This window comes from Erpetoichthys calabaricus, chromosome 18 (assembly GCF_900747795.2).
Source record: "Erpetoichthys calabaricus chromosome 18, fErpCal1.3, whole genome shotgun sequence".
Taxonomy (NCBI): domain Eukaryota; kingdom Metazoa; phylum Chordata; class Cladistia; order Polypteriformes; family Polypteridae; genus Erpetoichthys; species Erpetoichthys calabaricus.
In genome coordinates this window covers 7,957,805-7,982,775 of record NC_041411.2, presented here as the reverse complement: position 1 = coordinate 7,982,775, position 24,971 = coordinate 7,957,805, and the positions used below count along the sequence as shown (strand labels likewise).

Here is a 24,971-nt window from a genome sequence, read left to right as displayed (position 1 = left end):
ATTGTACTTTATTAATGCTGAAGGAGATTGCAAGGTTACAGCAACAGACAAAAGAATGCACAAACATATACAGGGTGGCCCATATTTATGTATATGACGTTTCACAGGCTGTAGTATTTAAACAACTGCGCGAAAAGTATCGTAAATGGCATCACTATGTAGCCTGAGAATGGGAGTAACGATGACCGGACATTGATGATCTGTGGTGGCAGCAAGATGGGGCACCGCCACACTATGCCGTACCAGTGCGGAAGTGGTTTAACGAAAAATTCCCGCAACGCTGGATCGGCCAATGAATGCCCGGCTCGGTCTCCCTGTAGCCCTGTGGAGGTTAAAAGATAAGGTGTATCAACATCGCATCCACAATGTTGCTGAGCTACGTGCAACTATCCCATGAGAATTTCAGAGGATACCACTACAGCTGTGCCAAGCCGCCTGTGACAACGTTGCTCTTCGTCTTTAGGCGTGTATCGATCTGGATGGCGCATTGGCAGACCACGCCATGGACAACGGGATGAAAAAACATTTAAGGTTCATAATGTTCATGTTCCGTTATGTTACTTGATAATAACATAGGTAGTTTCCTGACAATAATACATTTTCAATCATATACATAAATAAGAGCCACACTGTATATGACAAGAATTCTAATACAGTATAAGTATTGCACTGTATTTATTAAAGGTAACGTTTTTAGAATTGCACATGCACAAGTGGTGTTTAAAAATGTACCAAAAGTAAATTTAATATTTTAAGAAATGAACGACCTAAACCTCGAATGTGATTCTCAGCCCTTTCTTTGTTTACATCCATGCATTTTAAAAGAACCCCAACTTATTACAACGCGTATATACAAAAACATTACTATAACTTTACACATAATTAAAGTTATACACTTAATCTGCATTTTTACTGTCGCTTAAACAGAACGCAAAGTAACATTTTGATGTTTGTTTAAAGAATGGTCCTAACAGCTAATGATTTGAACATAGTCAGCTTCTCACTCACGACAGATCCAGCTAACTGGCAGACACAGTCTTCGGTCACCTATTTGGTTGCCGGCTTGCTCTCAAATCCACGTGGAGGCCGAACATTTCAGTCCGCCCCCTTAAGTGCCTGTTGATTTGTTCTTTCAGCGATTCATCATTATTTTCTATCTATGATTGGCCACAACTGTATATGCGGCCAGGCGCCTTATTTCATTTAGCCGCCCTTTTGGCGTTGGCTTTTGTCGGTTAACGTGATTGGCTATCGCTAGAACTCCACCGTTGCCGCCCTTTTCTTTTACATTTGTGGATAAATGTGATTGGTTATTATTAGGACTGTGGCGTTTCTAATTGGTTAATCTATTGCTGGGTCACACCTCCTCGTTGAATTTCGACGTGGCTTCTATGTGCTGATTGTTATTATTTTTTGGGGGTTTGTCGCTCTAGATATACTGTCATTGTTGTGCGTCTGCATTTCTTTAAAGGCGACGCGACATTGCACGGAGTAGATGGATGGAAAAAAGAGAAGAAACCGAACAACAAGAGAGAAAAAAAAAAATCAGTTCAGTTGTCGAGAATTAACATTTGATATGGCACACAGCTTCACTCAGGAATATCTGCAGATTCCCCCGGTCACTAGGGCTTACACAACGGCCTGCGTGCTGACCACTGCAGCCGTGGTAAGTACGAGTACTGCATGGCTTTATGAACTGATTCTGAAGTATAAGCTTGTACGTTTCGTGTTAGTTGTTAAATGTATCGGTAGGAAACGTTGGGTTTATAACTGCAGACGTAAAGCTGCTCCCCTGCTCTGTGGAATAACTGAAGTCTATATTGTCGTCTCCTGTAAACTAAAAATGGCCCAGATGTGTTCCTTTAGGGGATCGGGAAAAATGCATTATAGCGTAGCATCTATAGGAAAGGCATCCTTGGGTTTTGATTTCTGAAGGCTAGCACTAATGGCGAAATGTCATTCAGCAACGTGCTGCTTTGGGCACCTAGCTGTCAATGCTAGTTCCGGTTTCTGTAAATGCTGCAATTTTTATATACGATGTTCAAATCTTTTCATTGAAAATGACCTGCATGATGTTCTTAGAACATTTTTAAATATGTTCCAGAATATTCTATCATTTTAGTCTTTTGCCGTTTTACAGGCAATTCATGAAAATTGATCATGAGTCAATATCAGGAGTTCTTTTAATTGTGGTGTGTCCTCTCCATTTATACAATGTCAGACCCATTTAAACTCCAGACCCCACAGCCCTAAGATGTAGTATTTTGGCAATACAGCTACACGTCCAACCCCCTAAACTTTAAATTGATTGCCAATCTGTTTTACAGTACCAGGTGAAAAAATCCCCACAGATGGTGCTGTGATATTTTTTTATTCCCAGAATTACACAGAAATTTAACAGTTTGGTCTGATCCCATAGGCAGTGTGGCCTCCTAGTTGGTGGGAGGTTCTGGGGTTAAACCAAATGTTTATGGGAAGTTAAACTAAATCAACTGAACCAATTGTCTGTTATAATGAGCTCTGCAGGATAAGTGTATCTTCTTGGATCCACAAAGTAAAGAACTACTGGGGATTAAAAGACCAGTCTGGTGATGATTTGTGATTCTGACAGATGATTACACAAGTTGCTTTACCACCTTTAATTTCTGGCATATTCTGTCTTAATAGTGATTTGTTTAAATGTTTAAAGAGCCATAGATATTTCAAAACAAAAAAGTTTATAGTTGTTGCCTATAACTAATCAACCTTCTAATCATTCTGCACATCTGAGCATAAAGAAGCTATGTAGCTGTTTGAAAAGCAGCTATACTTTCTTTCTGGTTACTGGCTAAAATTTAGTTTTTTCATTGAAGCTGTATATTTGTCTTTGAGCACATAAATAAAAATACAATATGCTTTTGAATCTCCTTAGTACGGTTCATAGTGGGGCTATGGCTGGACTTATCCAGTAAGTATCAGAACTGGTTCCTACCTTGCGTATTTCTCCCACTTTCCATAATTTTGATTATTAATATTTAGAGCTCTTTTGGTATGATACATTGAAATTAACGGCAGTAATTGCTGTCATAATAATGGTTTGAACAGAACCACTTTAACAGAAGGTACATTTACTGTGACGGCAGTTCAGTGAGACAGTCATTAATTGAGCTGTCAAAATGAAAAGTAATATAAATATTGTCATGCCTTCTTGTTTGTTTCTGTACAGAAATATTAATAAATCATACATTTGTACAAATTTTCTTATTCCACTTTACAGTTGTGACAGAACATGAGCATATTTAAGCTGCATATGGGCCAAGAAACCATCACACTTAATTCCAGAATTGATAATCTGTTAAATATCAGCTAAATAGCATTTTTTTGGGATGGGGAAGAAAACTGAAAATGGAAGTGTTTGAAGAAAATCTACACACACACACACACACGTGCGCACACAGACACAGAAAATGTGTAACACGTGCTGGTCATGGGTAGGGATATGAACCCTGGGCATTGAGCATATGAGCATCTGAGAAGTACAGTGTCTTCATTAAACATTAATAATCCTATTACACTGAATTTTTTATTAAACATTTTCAAATGTATTTAAAATACTTTCAATGGGTATTTTGTTTTTTAGATTTAAAAAAACAAATATGCATATTTTGTAAATCACCTGGCCTTCAGTGATATTTGATTGAGAATCTTAAAACTGTCCCCTAATCCCATCTCGGTGATAAACAGAACTTATTCAGTGATTCAAGAATGTAAATTAACACAACATTATTTATAACTTCTGTTTTCTTACATATATGAATATTTTTGCTGTTTAATTAGCATTTCATCTGCTTTCCAAAAATGCCATACTGTTGTCTTAGTCAAATGTTTAAAATGATTAACTGTAATTACATAAGTGTCTCACTGTTTTTATGTTTATTTTTCAATATTTCAGCAGTTGGAATTCATCACTCCATTTCAGCTGTACTTCAACCCTGACCTCATTGTAAAGCGATACCAGGTATGGTGGTAGTGGGAAATTAAGGCACCATTTTTAGAATTGTATTCAATTTAAAATGTTCATTGCTGTGAATGTGTATAGAATGTTTTTTTTGTTTGTTTGTTTTTTTTATTGGCAAATTTTTATTTTTTATTTTTAACCAAATGTAGCTAATTATTTAATAAGCTGATATATCTATTTGGGGTATTGTTCATCTCACCAAGGCCACTGTTATCTGGGAATAATGTAACAGAAAAGAATTAGTAATTGTATAACAAGAGTTACATGTTTTAAAATATGGAGATCGGTTCATGTTTTTGAAAGTTTTGCAAAGATAAATCCTGGTCTGTTGTGTTTTTTTTTTTTTTTTATTATTAGCCCGAGTATAAAAGGTAACATTTGACAGTCCTTAATAAATATTTGGTGTGCAAGGAGGACAAACATGTTTTTTAGGTGTTGAAAAGTTTATTTCTCCAAAAACTAAACCTAACTGAAGTTTTTAAATATTTTTCAGCTAATACTTCATTTTAGACCTGATTTAGGCCAGTCCTCTACAACATAATTTTTTTTATAATTAACAGAGAAGATGTCAAATAAAATCCTAGGAATATTTGGAGAAGGTTGTTGATTAATGTAAAGTTTTAAAAAGCCATTAATAAGATTATAGGTCTCAACTCATAGGTGGCGTACTGGTAGTGCTGCTGCTTTGCAGTAATGAGATTGTGGGTTCGCTTCCCAGGTCCTCCCTGTGTGGAGAGCACTTTCAGTAGAGAGAAACGCGATTTAAAAGTGTAAAGAATTATTATTAAAGAATTATTATTAACTGATCTATGTTGAGGTGGTTTGGGGCAAGGTTGGTTATCTTGCAAAAGCATCTCAAATTATGTGTTAAATGTTTTGTGAAGTCACTCAAATTTCAAAAACATCAAGACTAATTTTTGTTACTACACACTTAGAAGTGACACTAGTTCAAAAATGGGGTATGTGTAAACCATTTTTCATTAATAAGAATGGCATGGTTTTTATGGATTCAGCTGAATGATAAATTGTGGTTTACGCTGGTGTCAGTGCAAGTGTGCTGTTTTATTTTGAGGGATCTATAAAACCTTCAAAATATAAAGCTCATTTCATTACAGCATATGGACCAAACCCCTGCTATTCACAGTATTATTAATATTTTCCTTCCTTCTTTTAACAGTTATGGCGGCTGATTACGAATTTTCTCTTTTTTGGTCCTCTTGGGTTCAGCTTCCTCTTCAACATGATTTTTCTGTATCCTTTGTTTTATCAGTTCCTTGATTAGGCTTATATAATATCATGTACTTATCAGGAGAACAGTAACAGTAAAGCTAGAGAATTTGTGTGTGTGTGTGTTTTCTTGTCAGTTCACTTTACTAGCTAGAAATGAAAAGAGAGTACTATTTTTATTTTTTTTAAGATAGCTTAGGTTATTTTCTACTTATTTTTCAGTCTTACTCTTTCCATTTTTAGTTAGTGCAGTGGGAGCAATAAATAAATTGAAAATAATTGTAGGAGAGACCAAGTCCTTGCTTGAAAAATATACTTTCTGTATTATCAGTTTACAGTATAGTGGCTTCTGTCAGTCACAGATTAGAGCCATAGTATGAAACAAAAGCGGTAGTTGTTGCAGGGACAAAGCTTTTCATGTGACATACTTATTTTTTTGTTGCATACTGTGCTGTGCTATATAATAGAGAATTAAGATTAAGTGGAGCATTAAGGATACTGAGAGAATGTTATATTTGACAATAGAGAGGGCATTTGACAAGTAATGTAAAGAATAATGCCATTGTCCCCTTGATAAATATTCATTATACTGTCTCTTCATATTTTATTTGGTTTCAAAAAAACGAAAGCATTAATAAATGTTTGCAGGTTTGGATCCAAAGAAGGTGTCTTAAACTAAAGGTGTAAACTGAAGGAGTTTAATGTGAAGGTTGTAGTGTGTGTGTGTTTTAGTATTGTTTTAACATATTATGATGTAAAGTTGTATTTTGCAACTAATGTTTGAAATCTATTCTTTGTCTTTTTAAAATGTATTCATCTGGAATAGATAACAGTTGCAAGGTGGCAGTTTCTGTTTCACTTCTTTATTTCCAGCTGCATATGTAAAATGCGTACTTAAAGGCAGTATCATGGCTTATTTTTAGATTTCTGTTTAGCAAAAGGATCAATTTGATTTGTATATTTTGACCTTTTTTGTCAAGATGTTTAAGTATCTGGATTCTGTTTGTTTTTTTCCTTTATCTGGCCTTGTCTAGATATCGTTATTGCCGCATGCTTGAAGAAGGCTCCTTCAGGGGCAGGACTGCTGACTTTGTGTTCATGTTCCTCTTTGGGGGAATCCTTATGACAGTATCCTTTTCTGTGTCCTTTGCTTTAGGGAGAAAAGAAATTAGATAATGTTTTCCTGTTTAACCTGAAATTGCTTTTCTGTGGTTCTGCTAACAAATCTTCTTACATACTATAAATGAATGAAAGTAAAACCTGTATGATTTCTGTTAGAGGGTAAAAAATATATAAGAATTTTGGTTAGCTGGTGCAAATTAAAAACCCACTTTATTTTTCCTTTGAATGCTTTAACAGCATGCAGAGAATCTAGTGAATGATCAAGTTTTTTTCTTTCTTGTCCTTTTTATAGGAGTATCTTACAAAAGTATTACTTTAAACAGTGTAGTATTTACAGTGAAACTTTATGAGACATGATAATTTATGTCATCTTAAAACAGAAGTCTGCAGTCTGATACTCTATAAGTGCAATATAAGTTGGCATTAACTAATGGCTTAGTGCATTTTGTTTTTATTTATTTATTTATTTTTAACTCATGAACTTTTTTTTTTTTTCTGCATAAATGTTTGACCTTGACTAATTTAATTTTCAGCTTTTTGGCCTCTTTGCCAGTCTGTTTTTCCTGGGTCAGGCCTTCACTATAATGCTGGTATACATTTGGAGTCGTAGGAACCCTTATGTTCGCATGAATTTTTTTTGGGCTGCTTAACTTCCAGGCACCCTTTCTACCTTGGGTTCTAATGGGATTTTCCTTGTTGCTGGGCAACTCCATTGTCATTGATCTCCTTGGTATAGCCTCTAAATATTCTTGCTACTTTGACAGGAGTAATTTTGAAAATTCAATACTAAGTCTATATATATAGGACGTTATATTTTTATTTAACAGCTGTAATATAGCAACTGAAGTGAGAGGAATGCGGTGAAAACTTACATGACATGTATTTGAATGGTTTGGAAGCAAATCGGCTGATTTATCCAATGTAGAATAATGTTTGCAGGTACAGTCTGTATAGTTAAATGGCTAATTCTGGATGTTGAAAACAGATCAAAGGCAGTTTCAGAAGAATACTGAAATATTCAATTAATTTTCACAGAACCAGCCTTAATTTTGGGACAAATGTAAAAAAAATAAAAAGATGGGGAGGGTGGTTGTGACATGAAATTTAAAGACATTGAACTTGTCCAAATATTACTCGTCAGGAAGTGTTATTAACCAGCTAAGCTGATTTGAAAGATGGATCTTTACAAATGCAGTTTTAAAGTGTAAATTAATTTGTCCAGAATAATCTTCAAATTGACTTATTCATGTGGCACCGATATAATGTTTGCATTTTTATTTTTTAGCTTTGATTTGGCCTATTCATTTTTCAGTTTGTGAACAAAAATGTTAGCAGATACATTTAGTATATGCAAAAGGTAAAAGAAGCAAGGTAGTCCATAATAATCATCAGTTTTATGCTAAAATCCCCAAAAGCCTATAAAATCACCCCCCAAATTTTTATGGGGCAATATCCCCATCACTTGTTTACTGACCGTAATTTTGTAGATTTAGTAATGGATGGATAAAATAAAATAGTCATAGAAGAATTTTGCCTTGGCAAAGGAGAAAAAAAGTGTCTGTTCAAAGCAGAAACAATGTTTTTCTCCTTAGAAAATATTTTGGCAGCATCCTGTGTTAATATATAAATGACCTGGAGCACAGTGCCTCAGTTGATAGCAGCAATGTTTCAGGTTCACTGTTAATGGTTTACTGCAGCTGGGTCATCCGATTGCTCACTTTGTTGGTCACCAGAGTCTCATGACTCAACCCCTATTCAATTGTCCCACTTACGATCATTTCCTTTGCCTCTGGGCTTCATGTTTTTCATGTAGTGCTTTGTTCTGTACCACCTGGCATTTTGCTTTAAAAGACGGCAAGACTGGGGACTGATAGAAATTTTGAAAGGAAAGCTAAAATGTGTTTAATACTGCAAAGATAAAGCTGTAAGATCAAAAAAAAAGTTTAAGAAAGAATTTTTTTATTTCTGGTGTGACTATTTAGTGATTTGCATTATTATAACAAACCAATTTAATTCATGTTGCAATTTTATATTCTTTATTTCACTCTCATTTTTTAATCTGGCATTGCCATGTTTTCCACAATGTGCAAATTCCCTCAGTATTAATTAATGTTATTGTAATGGGAAGTATTCTTAGAATGTTTCTAGTTTTGGAGTTGTACAAATTGTGATGTACTACAGTTTATGTGCTTTTCATATCAGGCATGGATTTCTGTAATTTGTTCTGTTTATTTATTTATATATCTATATATCTTACTAAGGAATTGGAGTTGGCCACGTTTACTACTTTTTGGAAGATGTATTTCCCAACCAGCCTGGAGGGAGGAAGTTATTGGTGACACCTAGCCTTCTGTAAGGATGCTTTTAAATTTAATTTTGCCCACAGTGTTGTTAGGCTTAAGGCTAACTTTTGTCTTTTGCTCACATTTCAGTTCTGTTATTTCCAAGGTGGATAATCCATAGCAGTAGAGTGTTTTACCGAAGGGGCCTTAGCTGCCTCGAAAGCTTGCATTTGTAATCTGTTTAATTAGCCCATAAAAGGTGCCATTTCACCCTACTTTCTCCTGTATCAAGGTGGATAAAGATTAAATCATTTTTGTCCAGAAAAGAAAGGGTTACATGGTGACTTAATAATAAACAGGGTTGTAGAGAATTCTTTCAGTTAAATAGTGAACCACTTTCATGAAAATTCAGAAAAAGGAGACTAAATACTCACTTAATATATTTAAATAGGTCTGTTTAATGTCATTTATAACCATAAGCAGGTCCATCTAGCCATTACCCAACCCACTTCATTCAGTTTCTAGTGGTGGGGGACAAAAGATATATATATATATATATATATATATATATAATATATATATATATAAATAATAATAATAATATAATATAATAGTAGCATTTGGTGGTAGGCAGGAACCTAACCCAAGATGCATATCTTTGGGATGTAAAACCAGAGTACGTAGATGGCACGACCGACACTGGGATATAAATGCCATGCTTATGGACCTGGAGGGCTGCCACGTTGCAATCGTCTGAGAGTTCCATTTTAAATTTCCATAGAAAAAACTATTAAAAAAAGTTTCAAACAAGTCATAGTGTAGTATACTACATTTACACATTTTTAAAGGACACTCCATCAAGCCTTCTGTAACTCTAAAAGATATTTATATTTACATAACCTCATCCTATTGCCGGTCTTCTTATAGGTGCACAACAGATGCCACTAAATGCTGTCAGCTTAGTAGGATGGAGGGCAATGACTAGCCATCTTCCCATCCTTGCCCTACGAAGGGCAGTACTGTTGCAGCATTTAAGATCTTTGCTAACCTCGTTTGGAGCTGTTCTGACATTTTGTCTAATCTGCCCGGCTTCTCATCTCCGATTACTAATAAAAAGCATTGTGACAAAAACTGTAGAGTTCAGATAGATAGTTGTGTGCGGTTAGGGCATAGGAAGAAAACTAGAGTACCAGGAAACAAATTTAGAGGAGCCCTGTGGTCTCTGGTGAGGAGATGTATACTGTACACAGTGACTAATCTAGGTTTCTAATTTTATTGCTAACCGGTGTTGGCAAATGTCTTTCAAAGTTGAAGTTTACTTTCTCCTGAGTATCCAAAATTGGGATTGATTTTATTTATTGTATTTATTTTTAAGGAAATTTATATTTGATGTCCCTGAAGAGGACCCCAATTATAACCCATTAGCTGAGGACCAGCCAGGTGATGTCTCATGGAGAACAGAAGAAATGCAAAGGCCAGGCAATGCTGGGACAGAAGAACAACCTGAAGATGCACAAGATCATGATGCCCAAGAACGATAATAGGAACAACTGTCTAACTTATTTGTGCCAGAACAAGATGCAGCAGGTGTCTGTAGATAAGTTGGGTTGTCACTGCACTGTTAAAAGCAGTGAAAGCTGCAGATGTTTTGCTGAAGTAAGTCATCACGCTGTCTTTGAGGTAACGGAGTGAAAAGCAACCAGGCAAAAAACAAAAAAAAAACAAAAAAAAAAAAACTGCTGTATGACGGATGTGCTATGCTTGAAGTGGATTGCATTTGTAGTAGGAGGCCAGTTTAAAGTACTGTGGTGACATTCACCAAGGACATGACTGAAGAAAGAAGAAAAAAAAAAAAAAAAACTATAGTAAAATGCATCAAGGACAGAACTCTTTCACGCGCTCAACATTGAGCATTCATTTTTTTAAATACACTTGAGAATCTGCAGGCTTTTTTTTTTTTAAATAATTTATAAAACAAAACCAAATCAATGCTATTAAAATTGCTATTTATGGACATGCAGTATTACGACCAAAATGATTCTTTTTTTTTTTTGCATTTTTTTTTATAATTGAGGAAATCCATTTTTCAAAAACTTTATCATTGCTTGCACATTGACACATGTAATTTTTTTTTTTAAATACCTCTGCTTTGAGAGTAGCTATCAATTTCAAATTCTCACCAGAAAGGAGAAAATATGACAGTGAATAGAAAAGGTTCTGTTTTTGTACGATTTTTTTTCCCCTCAATTTAGGTTAAATATTTTAATATTTGCTGCAATCCAAGCACAATCAAATAACTAAACGTTATTCTCATTGTTTTACTTAGTGGTCAGTTTGAAGTTATATCAAGGTTTTCTTTTGCTAGAAACCTGTTATTAAAGGCAGTAAACATGCTTTACAACATGAAATGTTTGCAGGATAATATAATTTAACTACATTTATCTCAATCAACAAGTTCACTCAAAGGTCAGATACTGCATATCTGAAAATAAAGTAATTGCATTTGAAACAACTTTAACTATGGTTGAAGACTTGAACTACAAGTTTCTCTGTTGGCAGAAAACCCTTGCCAATGCAGGCACGATTTTATTTTGAGTGCAGCTGTGTTCATTACTCACGGCCTCTGTATTTTAATGGGAAACATTACACTTAAATCATCAACTGTGGAATTGTTTCAGAGAAGACTGCTCACAGCTTGTTTCTGCTATTCAGCCACACTTTACTGAAATCGGCCTGTTGAGAAAACGAAGGAAGCAAAGCACCAGTCCACTGCAGGGCACAAACACCTACTCATGCTGGCCTAAGTCACCCCAATCAGTATAACTGGACAACAGAAGTATGGTCTGTGTGGAGGATGCAAATTTTTTCTGGCTCTGAACAGTGCCTGAAGCAGATATTGTTTGTTATTTCCTTATGCTTAATCTGAGTGGCAAGAGGCCAGCATTGATGTGGGCTTGAGAGTGATGTTGCATTATTCAGTATAATGCATACATTTTGGATTACACCGAGAAAGCCAATATGGTCGCTGGGAAACATTAAAATCCACACGTTTGGTACCTGGGTGAAGACAGCAGCATATGAGGAAGCACTGCAATTTCTACTTGATAAATCTATTTAGTGATTATCAACTACAGCCTCATGTTACAGTTTAACACTGTAGGGGATTAGAAAAAACACCTTACCATAGTCAATTACCTGCACACTACATTTATTTTATATCCATTTGTATATTTTGATAGGTTAAGGTCAATTACATTTTTTTCTGCTGGTTCTATCCAAAAGGATTTTCAAAAGAAAATGATCCAAATAGATTGTGGAGAGATGCAGGGACTTGCTTCTTGTCACACAGTTACTTAGTGGTGGGGACTAGTAATGAAGTGATTCATACTCCAGTAACTAGTAACAACCACTAGTCTCTTTTTGCAAAACATAAACATATGCACAGTAGTTGCAGATAAAAAACAAAATTTAAATAAATGAGAAATGGCAAAGGCAGATTATGAAATCTTTTCCTGAATGTTCCACTTATTCTATCTTTAAGATCTGCTGTACAGTATATTTTTCTGCAATAGCCAAGACTTTTAACTAAGTTCAGAAAAAGAAAAGACATGATGTCTTAGTGAGCATTCCTTTTTATTAAAAAAAAAAAAAAAAAAAGTTTACTAAAAGGGCCAAGCAACTTTACAAAACCATTTCAACATCACATTACTGAAACACGTCTCCACATTGGCAAGTGTCGTTGTACCAACTGGTCCGGTCCATTGAAGACACTGAACAAGAGTATCAGTCTTTACACTTACAGCACTATGGGGGAAAAGGCTGGAACAAGTCATAACTGGTTCAGAACTGGAATGTCTCCGTATTTTAGACCAGTCGGCTCTTAATACTACTCTCCGTACAATTGCCTGTAAATATGATTCCAACAATTTCCCTGATAAAGTATTTCACCAAGCTGGAGCAGTGTTGGCAAGTCTTCGCATCCGCCTAAAATTAACAAGAGCCAAGTGTTAGAGAATGTTTTTTTAAAAGAGGGAAAAAATGTGTGTGTAGTCAACAATCAGACTGACAATTCTGAGGCAACATAAAAGTATGGATTCTTCCAAAGCAGATAAAAGAATGCTGTAAAGAGAAAGGACAAATTGTTTCTATTCATACCCTCACAATAACTCCAGTCTAATTCCTTTTAGTAGTATGAAAAAGACCTGTTTTTACAGCAAAGAATTTTAATACTTAAAGCAAAGATCAAGCTACTAGACATAGGAAAACAAAAACAACATGCTGAATGATGAAATCCTTATTACACAAATACTATCAAGTAAGCTAGTAAATAACAGAAGATTAATTTTGTCTGTCCAGCTGCCCTTGTACCTTGTGTTTCTGTCTTGGTCTCTGATCTTTTTCTCCATCTCAGCATCTGTCAACGTCTCAAGAAGTGGACACCACTGGTCAGCATCTCCCGTATTTCGAATAGCAATCTCTACAGTTGGAAGTGGATTTTCACTGTACACGTGAAAAGAAAATATGGTAATTACAAGCCAAAATTGTTTTACAGACAAATTCAAGAGTAAAAATTGTAAATAGTACAGTACATAAAAATGGATACCCACTATGTGCTTTGATAGCTGCACCATGGTCTACAAGTAAGAAAGCTCTGCATGCTTCTTTGTTACTGTAGAATAAATATTTCACTATTGAGGCAGATATAACGCAGACAAAAAATGTAAACATGATTCTGTTACAAAATCTACTAGAGTATATTGCTGGATATGGAATTTGAAGGGAGAAAGAAAAAACTACTTTAGTAAAGCCATCTACATTTTAGTGGACTTGACGTCTGTCTCCCAGGTTAAAGTATTAGACTTTCTGGCACCGTGCATTCTTGCTGCATGAAGAGCAATGTAAATGACGTTCACAAACAAGGAGACTCTACTGGCGCCAAAGGAAACAAAAGTGGGGGGTTTGGTGGGCTTTAGTTACAAACTTTTTTTTTTTTTTGGTCTAATGGCAAATTCAGCTCTAAAATGTGAAGAATAAAGCTCGATAAAAGTAAATTTAAAAATAGGCCCATATTCATATTACCATCATTTATATATCTTAACAAAAAAAAAGGGTAAACTGGCCCATAAGGCTTGCTCTATTGTAATGACTAGCAGCACCCAGCACCACCACACTTCTTGAGCCTGATATATTGTATTATTTTATATATTTGAAAGATTACAAAAGCTTAATGTCCCAGCAACCATACAAAGTATCAGGGATCAATAACAGCACATACAAAAGTTCAGTATGTGTAACAGGATGTAATCAAAGGACTGCACCAGAAACAGCAAGTGAACATAGCTGACAAAATAATTTTTAAAAACTTCAACTGACAGACAATGGCTCTTATGCCATCCTAAGAGAACCTCCCTTAAAGGAAAACACAGTATCTCCCTACAATGAATGGCTGCATTTAATTTCTTGGGTTACAGTAACAAATTTAGTGTTACACAAACGAGACAAAATGTTAACATTAGTTGCTGCAGCTTCATTTGAGTAGTGCCTAGGTAAGCTGAATGTAAACCTGCATGCACACTGTAAACTGTTGTACTATTCAAGCCAATCATGATGACCTGGTAAACTAAACAAAAAAGCATGGTCAAACATGCTTTTAATTCCTGCAGGTTTTAAGATGGATTGTTAGCAAAAGAAGGGATTAATTTCAAACAAGGTTAAAAAAAAGAAGCCTATTGAACTATATCACAAAGTTTTGCCTTTCCATGCATTCTTTCAGATGTTTTTGTTCTCTCATTTCCAGTAACTTAGTGGGTTGATGGAATTCATTTAAGTGAAAAGCAGCTGGTCAAAATACTTAACAAAATAATATGAAGAAAAAAAAAATCTGACAATTGGTGGTATAAACAGGATACAGAGTAATTATGTGTGTGGTTTAAGTAAATCTTTATCTTTGTTCAAGAGACCCTCTATATGAGTCAGAGGACTTCAGAGTTGTTTTGTCTAAGCTGCAAACACCCACCCCCCTCCCCACTAAGGTTTCTTGCGTGTCATGTAAATTATTTTGCTCCTCGGCAAAAGCTAAGCTGTTTATATTCTGTATGGGAAAGCAAGCAAACATACTTGTTCAGCTCAAATACAATTCTTACAAGTTTTCTTTCAACTCGTGTCGTGTTAACATGGAAGTGCAAATGATGAAACCAGCCTAATTACAGTCGTTACATATAACTCACTGATGATAAACATCAAAGCATTTCATTAATTGTGTCTTGTATCTTTAAAACATTTACAATGCTTCATATATATTTAGCAAACCATTACCTTGTGAAGGAATAATTTGCAGCACCAAAGACACCACTGTAAAAAATGTCTATTTAGCTTGGCAGGTTAATGCTGGTGTGTTGGGTAAGCCAAAAAATACAGTTATTTACAAAAGTGTTACTGTTGTTTTTATATTTGGTTTTGCTTAGTCTATTTATTTGTTTTATAAATATTAGGGGGCTTCACTATGTTGCGGCTGAGCCGCGTGAAGGGCTTCAGGGTGCCCCTCTGTTAGAGAAAGCGATTATATTTAAAGACTTGGTATATGGAAGAGTATGCGGGGTGCGTGAGGAAGAGAGTTTGGTTCTTAGTTATTATAGATAGAAAGTCAGTTACTTGAGTATGTTACTACAACGGTCTATTTTAAATACCAATGAATAATAAAACGTAGTTTAAAGAAGTAAAAAAGTAAATAAAAAAATTACATTACATTAACGCATTGTCAAAAATATTATTATGAATTACTTGATCGTCTAACTTACATTCTATAAACGTTGCTTTTTTGCATTTCTGTTCGGGATATTTTTTCTCATTTATTGGACACTTTTCTCTCTCGAGTTTTATTATATGCAGCTCTTTTTTGTTCATTTTTTTCTCCATGTTCATTATCAACTCTTGTCACTGTCTATCCCGATCAAAAATTCGACATGCTTAAACAGATCATTTGTTTTTCTGCCATGCTATTATAACCAACTGTGTTGAAGGGTGAGTTTGCAGCACAGAGAGTGTCGAAGGGTGGAATGGAGAGAGGATGTGCGCAGCAGGAGTAATGATTACGGCAAGCGGTGTGGAAGGGAGTGGTCAAGGCTGAATAACATGGACACGACGGAAAACTTTAATAGAGAGAAAAGTGGAATTTAACCCAGCTTAAACAGAGAAAATTATTTTCCTAATTTTATGTACATTATGTTCATGATTTTGATACAAGGGCTTTTATAAGATGCGTTTAAAGTTAACTAGCAACACTAAGTTGGCTCCATAGGAGTCAGTGTGCCTTGTGATGAGCTGATGTCCCATCATTAGTTAACTCCTGCTGGGACAGGCTCTAGTTCTTGTGACTATGGATTGATTAAATGGATTCAGTACATTAATAGATGGAATATGGATGGGTAAATGGAATCTGACCTGTTTGGAATATTAACTCAAAAGGTTAGGCTTCTACGAGTAATTTACTACTCACTATAATGACATTTAACTAATTTATACAAAGACAAGTATTATGTGAACAGTGTCAGTGATCATCTTGCTTCTGACTGCTATCAAGTACCCCTTTGTGATAATAAGATAATTGTTGACTAGAAGCAAAAAATAATTTAAAATTTAAATTTGTATTTTAAAAGTAATTTAAAAATTAAAAAAAAATAAATTTATATTTTCCAGTCTGAATTTTGAAGCAGGAAAAAAAACATAGCTTCAAGATACAAAAGACTTCTCCAACACTTCGTAAAGCTATGTACCCTGTATCAATCCTTGGGCATAACAGCAAGCTGTTAAATAAGGCTTTCTGTCCATAAATTGAGAGAGACCATCGCATAACTGGATTATGCACAATTTGTAATGAACAAACACAAGCTATTTGAATGGTTTTCTGTAAAATCCATCAAAGCAGGTACCATTTCTTTTTTTTTATTGTTCTTACTCTATCTTACAAATGTAACATAACAGGTTATTAATAAGGTGATATAACTGGATTTCTGTACATATATGATTTAGAAAATCTCTTGGAAAATGTGTTATATTTATACTAGCTGCATGTGGTCTTTGGGACAAAAAAACAACCCAAAGACTCCCTAGCAGTTTTACTACATTCATGAAATTGTAAAGGCATCATCCAACTTTTAAGAATTACCAGTGCAGCGGACATGGACCAACCTGTGCTTGCTGCCACGCTGGCTTGGCAATACCATATCTTAGCCTTATCACTGGCATATGAGTCCTATTAATTTTTGTCTTCAGAAAATACTGTACCTCCAGATAGACAATGTTTTTAGCGAAAACTTCAAACCTTGCCCTCTGTTGCTGAGGTGTTTCACATGCACGTTGTTGAGTCACGGCATTTGATTCATTTCGACATGGTGTCTCTTCAACTATGTCATTAGCACAACATCGTTGTTGCGTGGCAGCATTTGCTGCACAAGAGGTCTTTCGTAGTGAGAAGTGATGTGTATGCAAGCGCTGAAAAAATGTAAAAGTGCGTGCATGCGCCATCTAGTGGCTGTGGTTCAGTGTGAGCAATTTTTTATTTTTGTCTAATAGGGAATTAAAATATATCAACAATACTACCTTCACAGGAAAGCAGAAGCACAAATCTAAAGCATACCTAAAAGCGTAGGTTCTTTGATGCCAACTAAGTTGTCCGCGGATGCTATAGGCAATGGTGGTGACAAATTCCCCTCCTAAACCTAGTTCTGAGCATAGCTTTAGGGCAAATTTCTCTGGTGAATTCTCCTTTTCAGACATGTCCCACTCAAACTGGTCCACCAAAGATATGTTTCCAACGTGGATATTTAACTGCAGATGAAAAAGGAGATAACAAAAATCTGTTAACCTTTTAAAACACATGTACTAAATAACTGAGAATTGTGTATTAATTAAAAACACATACTTATGTAGTACACATTTGGCTAATTTATTACTAAAATGGTAGACGTCTAAATGACAGCGTGAAACCAAATACGGTGCTACTCACATTTAACTGTCTTATGTGAAAAACTATGATTCATACGCTTTTTCTCAACAGAACATTGAGGCATTGTCTAACTATACCTTGATAATGACCCTCTGATCCGTCTGCTCATCCAGGATACTGTCTGTGGGGTAGGATTCAATTTGTTGCCTAATTGCAGAAGCAATGGCAGGGACAAATGCCAAAGGATTCAAATCGAGGTCATCACATAAAATTTCAGCAAACATTTCTGGTGTCATTAGTTTTTCTGTGAAATGGAAAAGCATTCATTAAACGTCAAAATTAAGGAAAGAAATTTCACTTTTCACAGATACCCTTTTAAAAACACTATGCAAGTAACCTCAAATGAAAACACCCTAGATATTTATACATGATTACACTGTATATACATTCCCTTTGTACAGGTAATTCCCCTAAGTTATTAAAAAGCAAAACAAGTATTTATCAAATATTTTCTGCTACAATTATATGGGAAAACATTCCTCAGAATTAAAACATGATTTAGCAGCAGTTACCATTCATGTTCCATGTGAAAGCATCCCTGAGTTTCTGTCCATCAATCTCCATATCCAATCTGATAGGGACCAGTATTTCAGTTTGGGAGGCATTCTCGTGTATCACTGCAGGGTCATGATCATCAAAACTAAGAAATGAATATTTCATGAGTTCCAAAAAATGTCCCCTCCTTTAAAGTCTTTAAAAAATTGCCATAAAACTAAAACTGTGGTATAAATTCATTTAACATGTAGATTATAAACAAAGTTAACTGAACACATCCTGCCCAGTGAAATTAAGAGAAGAATTCCCTGCTGCATTTTGTGTTGACCTTGCAAGTACAGGACAAGAACTCAACTTTAATTCTGGACTGTTTATTAAATTGTTCTTAACTGCCACATTAATTTGATAAATTGGTGGATACATTGCCACTGAAGCCCTTTCTTGCTGACCATAGAGGAAGAACCTAGTGTGTTGTTCTTCTATTGTAGTCTGCACACTTGGAAGACATTCAAAGATGCCATTTGCAATGATGTGCAGAAGAGCTTTTACTTGAATATTGGTGACTCTTTAGTATGCTTGAATGAGTTTGACCATTCTCCACTGACCTCTGTCATTAACAAGGTGTTTTTGCTTGCAGAACTGTCACTCACTGGAAGTTTTTTGTTTATTTCAGCTTTTTTACGGCAATGATTTCGGTAATGTTGGAAACACAACAACTGCCACAAACAATCATATGATAGGTGAGGTTCCATAGGTCATGTGTCATGGCCATTTTAATGTTTAATCAAATGACAATTGAATTTTTTTATTAACTTTCAGTGATGTGATTAAAAGTAGTGTGTGGAGTCTGCATGTTCTCCCTTTATCTGCGTGGGTTTCCTCCCACAGTCCAAAGACATGCAGGTTAGGTGCATTGGCGATCCTAAATTGTCCCGTGTGTGTGTGTGTGTGTGTGTGTGTGTGTGTGCGTGTGACCCCGCCCGGGATTTGTTTCCTGTCTTGCGCCCTGTGTTGGCTAGGATTGGCTCCAGCAGACCCCCGTGACCCTGTAGTTAGGATATAGCAGGTTGGATGATGGATGTACCTAATAAACTGCCCATCACATTTGTAGATGTGTCTATATTATATTTTTCTGTATATAAATAATATTTCTATTTTATGCACTACTTGGTTCTTAAAGTGTCTAAATTTAAGTAAAGAAAAAAAAATCATTAACAGTTCGGTTTTGTACACCTTTAGTCTATAATGCTAAATAAATGTAAAAGAACTTAAATAGTAGTAGTAACTTACCAGAGTGGAAATGTCCTTTTCTTATCACGACCCATACGGTTGCGATTTATCGTGGTTGAGCACGGTACAGCATCCAGGTGATGGGAGCTGTTTGGTAGAGTGGGAACCCATTGGCTATTTCGCTTTGCCTTCTGTTCCCTATTAAAGTTTAAAAGGCAATTAAATCTGATGAGAAAATCCTTAATATTAGACATTTTCTGTTCATATAAAGAATAAAATTGTGATGTCCACAATTTTTCACTGAATTACCACCCTATGCCCTTGAAGTAACACAGTAAGTAAGAATAAGCCTGTACCTGAGGTAGGCTGGTGGCTCAGTACTTATAGAAACAGCTTTGTACTTTTCATCATTTCCTTCTAAAATCTCTTCAACTTCTGCAGCTTTCAGAAGAGTAACACTAGTTGCCAAAGTTGTATAACCGTGATCTGTTGAAAGAAAACAGGTCATTGACATCAGAAACCACTTTAGCTGTTTTGTCTGTATTATGCTGAACTGCTGACCTTTTCTGAATCATCATTACCATTATTTTAAGTTTGTACTTGTGATGTCAAACAACCTATAAAGTGTACACAGTAACTTGATAGACATGGATGACTAGCTATAGCAAAATTGTATGTATTCAAGATCAAATGATCTAATATTCTCAAATACAAATCATCTGGGAACTCATCCACTGGTCAGATGTTGTGAACACAACAGGTTGTTCCTGTTTTGTTGACCAAGGAAGGTTGTGTAACCACACAGCTGCTATTTTCTTTAAAACAATTCCATTCATTTGTAATTATTTTTTTCACAAAGTGTTTATGTATATATAGATGTGTGTGTGTGTGTGTGTGTGTGTGTGTGTGTGTGTAAAAATGTTAATCACATTGAGTACAACCATCTGAAACATTCTTCCATCCCACTTATCAAGTTCCAAGTCGTGGCGATACCCTTTTAAGTGGAGTGCTACTTACAGTTACAAAGTAATATTTTAATTGTCTTTTCTAACGTTTCCTTACCATCAACAGAAGTTAATACACAATATACAGAACTGGTAGGTATGGACTGTGCACCACCAGTGTAATCTGCTTACTGTAAGTAGTTAAAAATAATTGCTTACAACTGAAGGACCTAAATGGGATGTTAAAACACCTCACATGATTTGTGTAAAAAGCACACGTATGCTTACTTATTTACCAGTCTACTAATAGAACAATTCTAATATAAAAATAAAAAAAACATAAAATTCTCTTTAAATTCTGTTGTCTTTGCTATAACCAAGAACATCCATCCATTTTCCAACCCGCTGAATCCGAACACAGGGTCACGGGGGTCTGCTGGAGCCAATCCCAGCCAACACAGGGCACAAGGCAGGAACCAATCCCGGGCAGGGTGCCAACCCACCGCAGGACACATACAAACACACCAAGCACACACTAGGGCCAATTTAGAATCGCCAATCCACCTAACCTGCATGTCTTTGGACTGTGGGAGGAAACCGGAGCGCCCGGAGGAAACCCACGCGGACACAGGGAGAACATGCAAACTCCACGCAGGGAGGACCTGGGAAGCGAACCCAGGTCTCCAGGTCTCCCAACTGCGAGGCAGAAGTGCTACCCACTGCGCCACCGTGCCGCCCTACCCAAGAACATTCATGGACAAATTTGAGTTATGCTGTGTTTTCAAGTAAAAACACAAATGGAGTTGCAGAAAATGTTTTTATTTTTCACAGATTTCTTTTAAATATTTAATTGGAAAGGTGAAATAAATTAAGACCTCAAACACCACATCAACAAATTAAAAAGGGCAATGAAATTAGCAGAAGTACATGGGTAGCTGTCACAGGTCAGAGCCCTCTTCCATGTACTTCCTGCATTTCACGGAACCATTGTATGTCAATATACCTCTTTACAATTAATGGTTTCTGTTATAACTAGGAAAATTACTCCCCTCCACAAGTAACGACACCCCTGGTAAAGAAAGGTAAAAAGGATTGTGTTTAAAAAAAAAAAAAAAAAAAAAAAATCACCTTTTCGTGAATTACCTTAATCTAACCTTGAAAAACACTGCAGAAATCTAACCTTTAATTGAAATAAATGTATTCAGAGAAACAAAACCTTGTGTCACAATTATTGTCATCCCAAGAAACTCTTTTGAACACAGTGTAAATGAAGTCTTGTTTCTTTCTAGCAACAAACTAGAACTTGAAACTTTCCAGCAGTAATCCATGACTTTCTCTGTCCATGGGGTATAAATATGAGGTGTCAAAGAGGCCAAATTCCCTTGTTCAGGAAAGATAAGAGAACACACAATTTAAATGAGAGAAAAGTGTGTTGATCTTCTTAAGTCAGGGAATGGCTATAAATAAATAATGGTACTCGCCTGAAAAGGCCCATATCTACAGAAATTAAAAAGTTCAAATCAACTAGAATTGTGACCAACTTGCCTGGAAGAGGACTCAGTTTAATTTGGCCTTCTCACTGATTGTAAGAGAGGTAAAAAAGAAATCCCTAATGATTACCTTTGGACAAATACAGGAAAAAAGTAGCATCTACTATTGTCTAAAGTACTATGGCTGCTTAGTAAAAAGAATTGTTTCCTTTTACATAAAATCCTGAAATATACTTAATCCAATTCAGGGTTTCGAGGGACCGGGCCTGTTCAGGCGGCATTGGGTGCAAAGAATGAACCGGCATGTGCGACTCAAAAGCAAAGATACTTCCTACTCAGAGCAGTGAAACCTACCATGTGAAGAAGCAACAATTTTCTTTCTTTCTTCAACTGATGCCAATCTCCTCCACAAAGATGGGTACCTTTTGTACAAGGAGCCTCTAAACATACGCAAGTAGTTGCCTACCTGTAAAACAAGCACAAAATGTAACTATAATGTAAAAAATTCAGACGTGAGCTTCAGTAGGCTTTGCGCCCTAGGAACCAAGTTACCCAAATAATTCTGTAACATTTCAGTCATTATTTACCGCTCTGATGCTGATCTTTCTGATCATAAAATAGGTCATTATGATAGCAATTGACAAGAAGAATTCAAAATTAATTGTAGAATTAAGGGGTTTCTCTAGAGTGCCTCTTTATCATGTATGGTTTGGCTGAAAAACTACTCAGCACATCATCATCTCATAACAGCCTTAAGTTTTGAGTTTACTATTTTTCAGTCCAGCCATTTTAGCTCTTTGGGAAAAAAAGACACATTTTTCATTGATTTCCCCTTGTGCTCCACAGTTTAAAATTACAAATCAAACAATTAACATGGGATTTAAGTGCACATTTGCATACATTTCAGTCACAGCATGCAGAAATTGCAATACTATTTCTACATACCCCCCCAATCAGGGCACCATATTGTTAGGGATAATTACTCAAGTGTGTTTCATTGCTTCATGAGTGCAGCCATGAGGCATACCTTGGCTTGCTTCTGCCGACAGACTACCTCTGTAGTCTGTAGTCGTCATTGTTCAACATGAGGATGGGAGCTGTGCCAATGAAACTCAAAGACGCCATTACAGAACGTCCCTCCTCTTGCTAGACATGTCAAGCCTGGACAAGGTTTCTTCGCTCTTGTTCCAAAACTGAGGAAAGATTTCCCTTTGTCTCTTCAAATTTCACTTTTTTCATTTAAGACTTTGGATCGGCTTAGCTTCTCTTCTAACATGACAGTTACTGTTGTACTGATAAAGAGTTAAGGATACTGATATTCGTCTTAGTCAAGTTGCTGCAATTATTATGTTTTAAGTTCAACTCCCTTAGGTTCACTTTTTTTATCTTGCACCATCATTTTTGTATGTATTATAACTTGCTTTGTACGTTTCCTTGGATAAAGGCATCTTTATTTAAATTATACAAAGTTATTGTCTGTCTGTATACCTGCATTGTTATCACTCTTTAATTTAATATTGTTCTTTATCAGTATGCTGCTGCTAGAGTATGTGAATTTCCCCCTTGGGATTAATAAAGTATCTATCTATCTATCTTCTAAATGAATTATACTAACAACTGACTGGCAGGATTAATACAATACTGTTCTTGGAATTACACTTAAATAAAACCAAATCGATTGGCGAAGCTAAATGGTGCCAGTTTATCACACACTAGGGACTATGTCCAAGGAATGTTCCTGCTTTGAGCCTTATAGCTGTTGGGATTGTCTCCAGCCTGCCCGCGACCCTGCTCACAAAAGGATGAATTAATTAAAAGCAGCCTTATAGGTTCACATTTGATTAGAACTTTATTTCTCAGGTCCATCCTGTATTACATAACTGGACGACTAATAATTTAAGTAAATCACCATGGTGCTGATCCGCCTGATCACACAGAGAATAACGTAAAACTGCTCTTGATTGAAAAATTCCCAAATCTTTACGCTGTCTAACACATCGTTTTAAACAAAATATTACGGATGAGCGCGGTTATATTTAACAACTATAAGTTCAGCTAAAAGCCGTCAGAATCCAGGCTGTGAACGATAATCTGTCTAATAAAGTCCGATGTACAACGGGCTGGTGCTTCTTTCAATGATTTTTCCAATCTTGCACCCGTAGATGCCCAAAGGACTCAGTCCTTCACAACACAAACAACACTCGTGCAACAAGACTGGTTTGTGAGAGCACAGCACTTAAGACATGACATAAACCCAGCAGGTAAGATAAGGTCAGACAAGTTTAACACAAAGGTTGTAAACACTATTCCGAATACCTTAACATGTGCCGTACAAGCAGTTTAGTGTACGAGTATCCCAGTCTATGTACGGTGTAATCAAATATTCCTCCAGCGTCAAGAGCTGTCATCAATTCTCAACCAAGCCAATCAATTTGTTCAAAAGCAGTTTTCATAATAAACGTTCCCTTTATTGGACTCATGAGGCGAATAGCAACCACAATGTTATCTTTCAGTTCTAAGAAAACAAACCACGAGTAACTGCAGAATTAAGTCTGGTGATAATTCATTCAGTTCACACAACAATGAAGGACTGTCCTGCTTGTTCAGCCGCTAGCTTACTCATAATGGATACCCAGTAGCAGCCAGAAACGTGTACGGATTAATAAAAAGATTCTTTACTTTATGACACTCACCTCAGAACCAATCATGAAAAATTCTCCATCTTCTTCTAACTGAAATTTGACCGGTTTCTGGCCAAATGTTTTACTTAACGCCATCTTGGCTGTAACAAAGCACCCAAGCAGGCATGCGCAAATTGTTGTGCCTTGCTATTCGACACGCCCCTAACCCGGAAATAACCTGCCACTTCCGGAGCGCGTCACGCTTCGGCCGGACCTCGTCTCACGCACGCTGCTGGATTTGTAGTTCGCAGTCGTAGTTTGTTGGGGTTGTGTCTATTTGTGCGTCATGGAAAGCATGCTATTTATCAAAGTATTAATAGTATGCAGAATAAGCAGAATGAAAGGTATATATCATGCGTAAGGATACCCCTGTGTATTTGTGCTTAAGTTGTTTTTGGAACAGAACCAGGTAGAAAAGTAAGCAACGTAGACCACATAAGTCGTTCTCACGTTAAAGAAAAATATATAAGGGGCTTTCACCGTACTAACTATCCAAAAC

At 36.1% G+C, this 24,971-nt stretch overlaps 2 protein-coding genes across 2 annotated transcripts; one reads left to right on the top strand and one right to left on the bottom strand.

The window, feature by feature from the left end:
• Positions 1–1,380: 1,380 nt before the first annotated feature.
• Positions 1,381–10,648, top strand: LOC114668306 (derlin-2). Its single transcript, XM_028823970.2, is given in 8 exon segments — positions 1,381–1,666; positions 3,932–3,997; positions 5,175–5,248; positions 6,259–6,352; positions 6,880–6,978; positions 6,980–7,076; positions 8,608–8,698; positions 10,004–10,648. Coding segments are annotated over 8 exon segments (858 nt in total). The 5' UTR covers positions 1,381–1,495; the 3' UTR covers positions 10,170–10,648.
• A 1,594-nt stretch (positions 10,649–12,242) lies between these two features.
• LOC114668305 (SWI/SNF-related matrix-associated actin-dependent regulator of chromatin subfamily B member 1) lies at positions 12,243–24,651 on the bottom strand. The gene is made up of 9 exons (XM_028823969.2): positions 24,485–24,651; positions 22,146–22,257; positions 19,714–19,843; positions 19,418–19,555; positions 18,145–18,272; positions 17,710–17,876; positions 17,264–17,454; positions 12,997–13,128; positions 12,243–12,612 (listed from the first exon to the last, which is right to left on the bottom strand). The coding sequence occupies exons 1-9, from the start codon at positions 24,566–24,568 to the stop codon at positions 12,573–12,575; spliced, it is 1,122 nt and encodes a 373-aa protein (XP_028679802.1). The 5' UTR covers positions 24,569–24,651; the 3' UTR covers positions 12,243–12,572.
• Between the last annotated feature and the right edge of the window lie 320 nt (positions 24,652–24,971).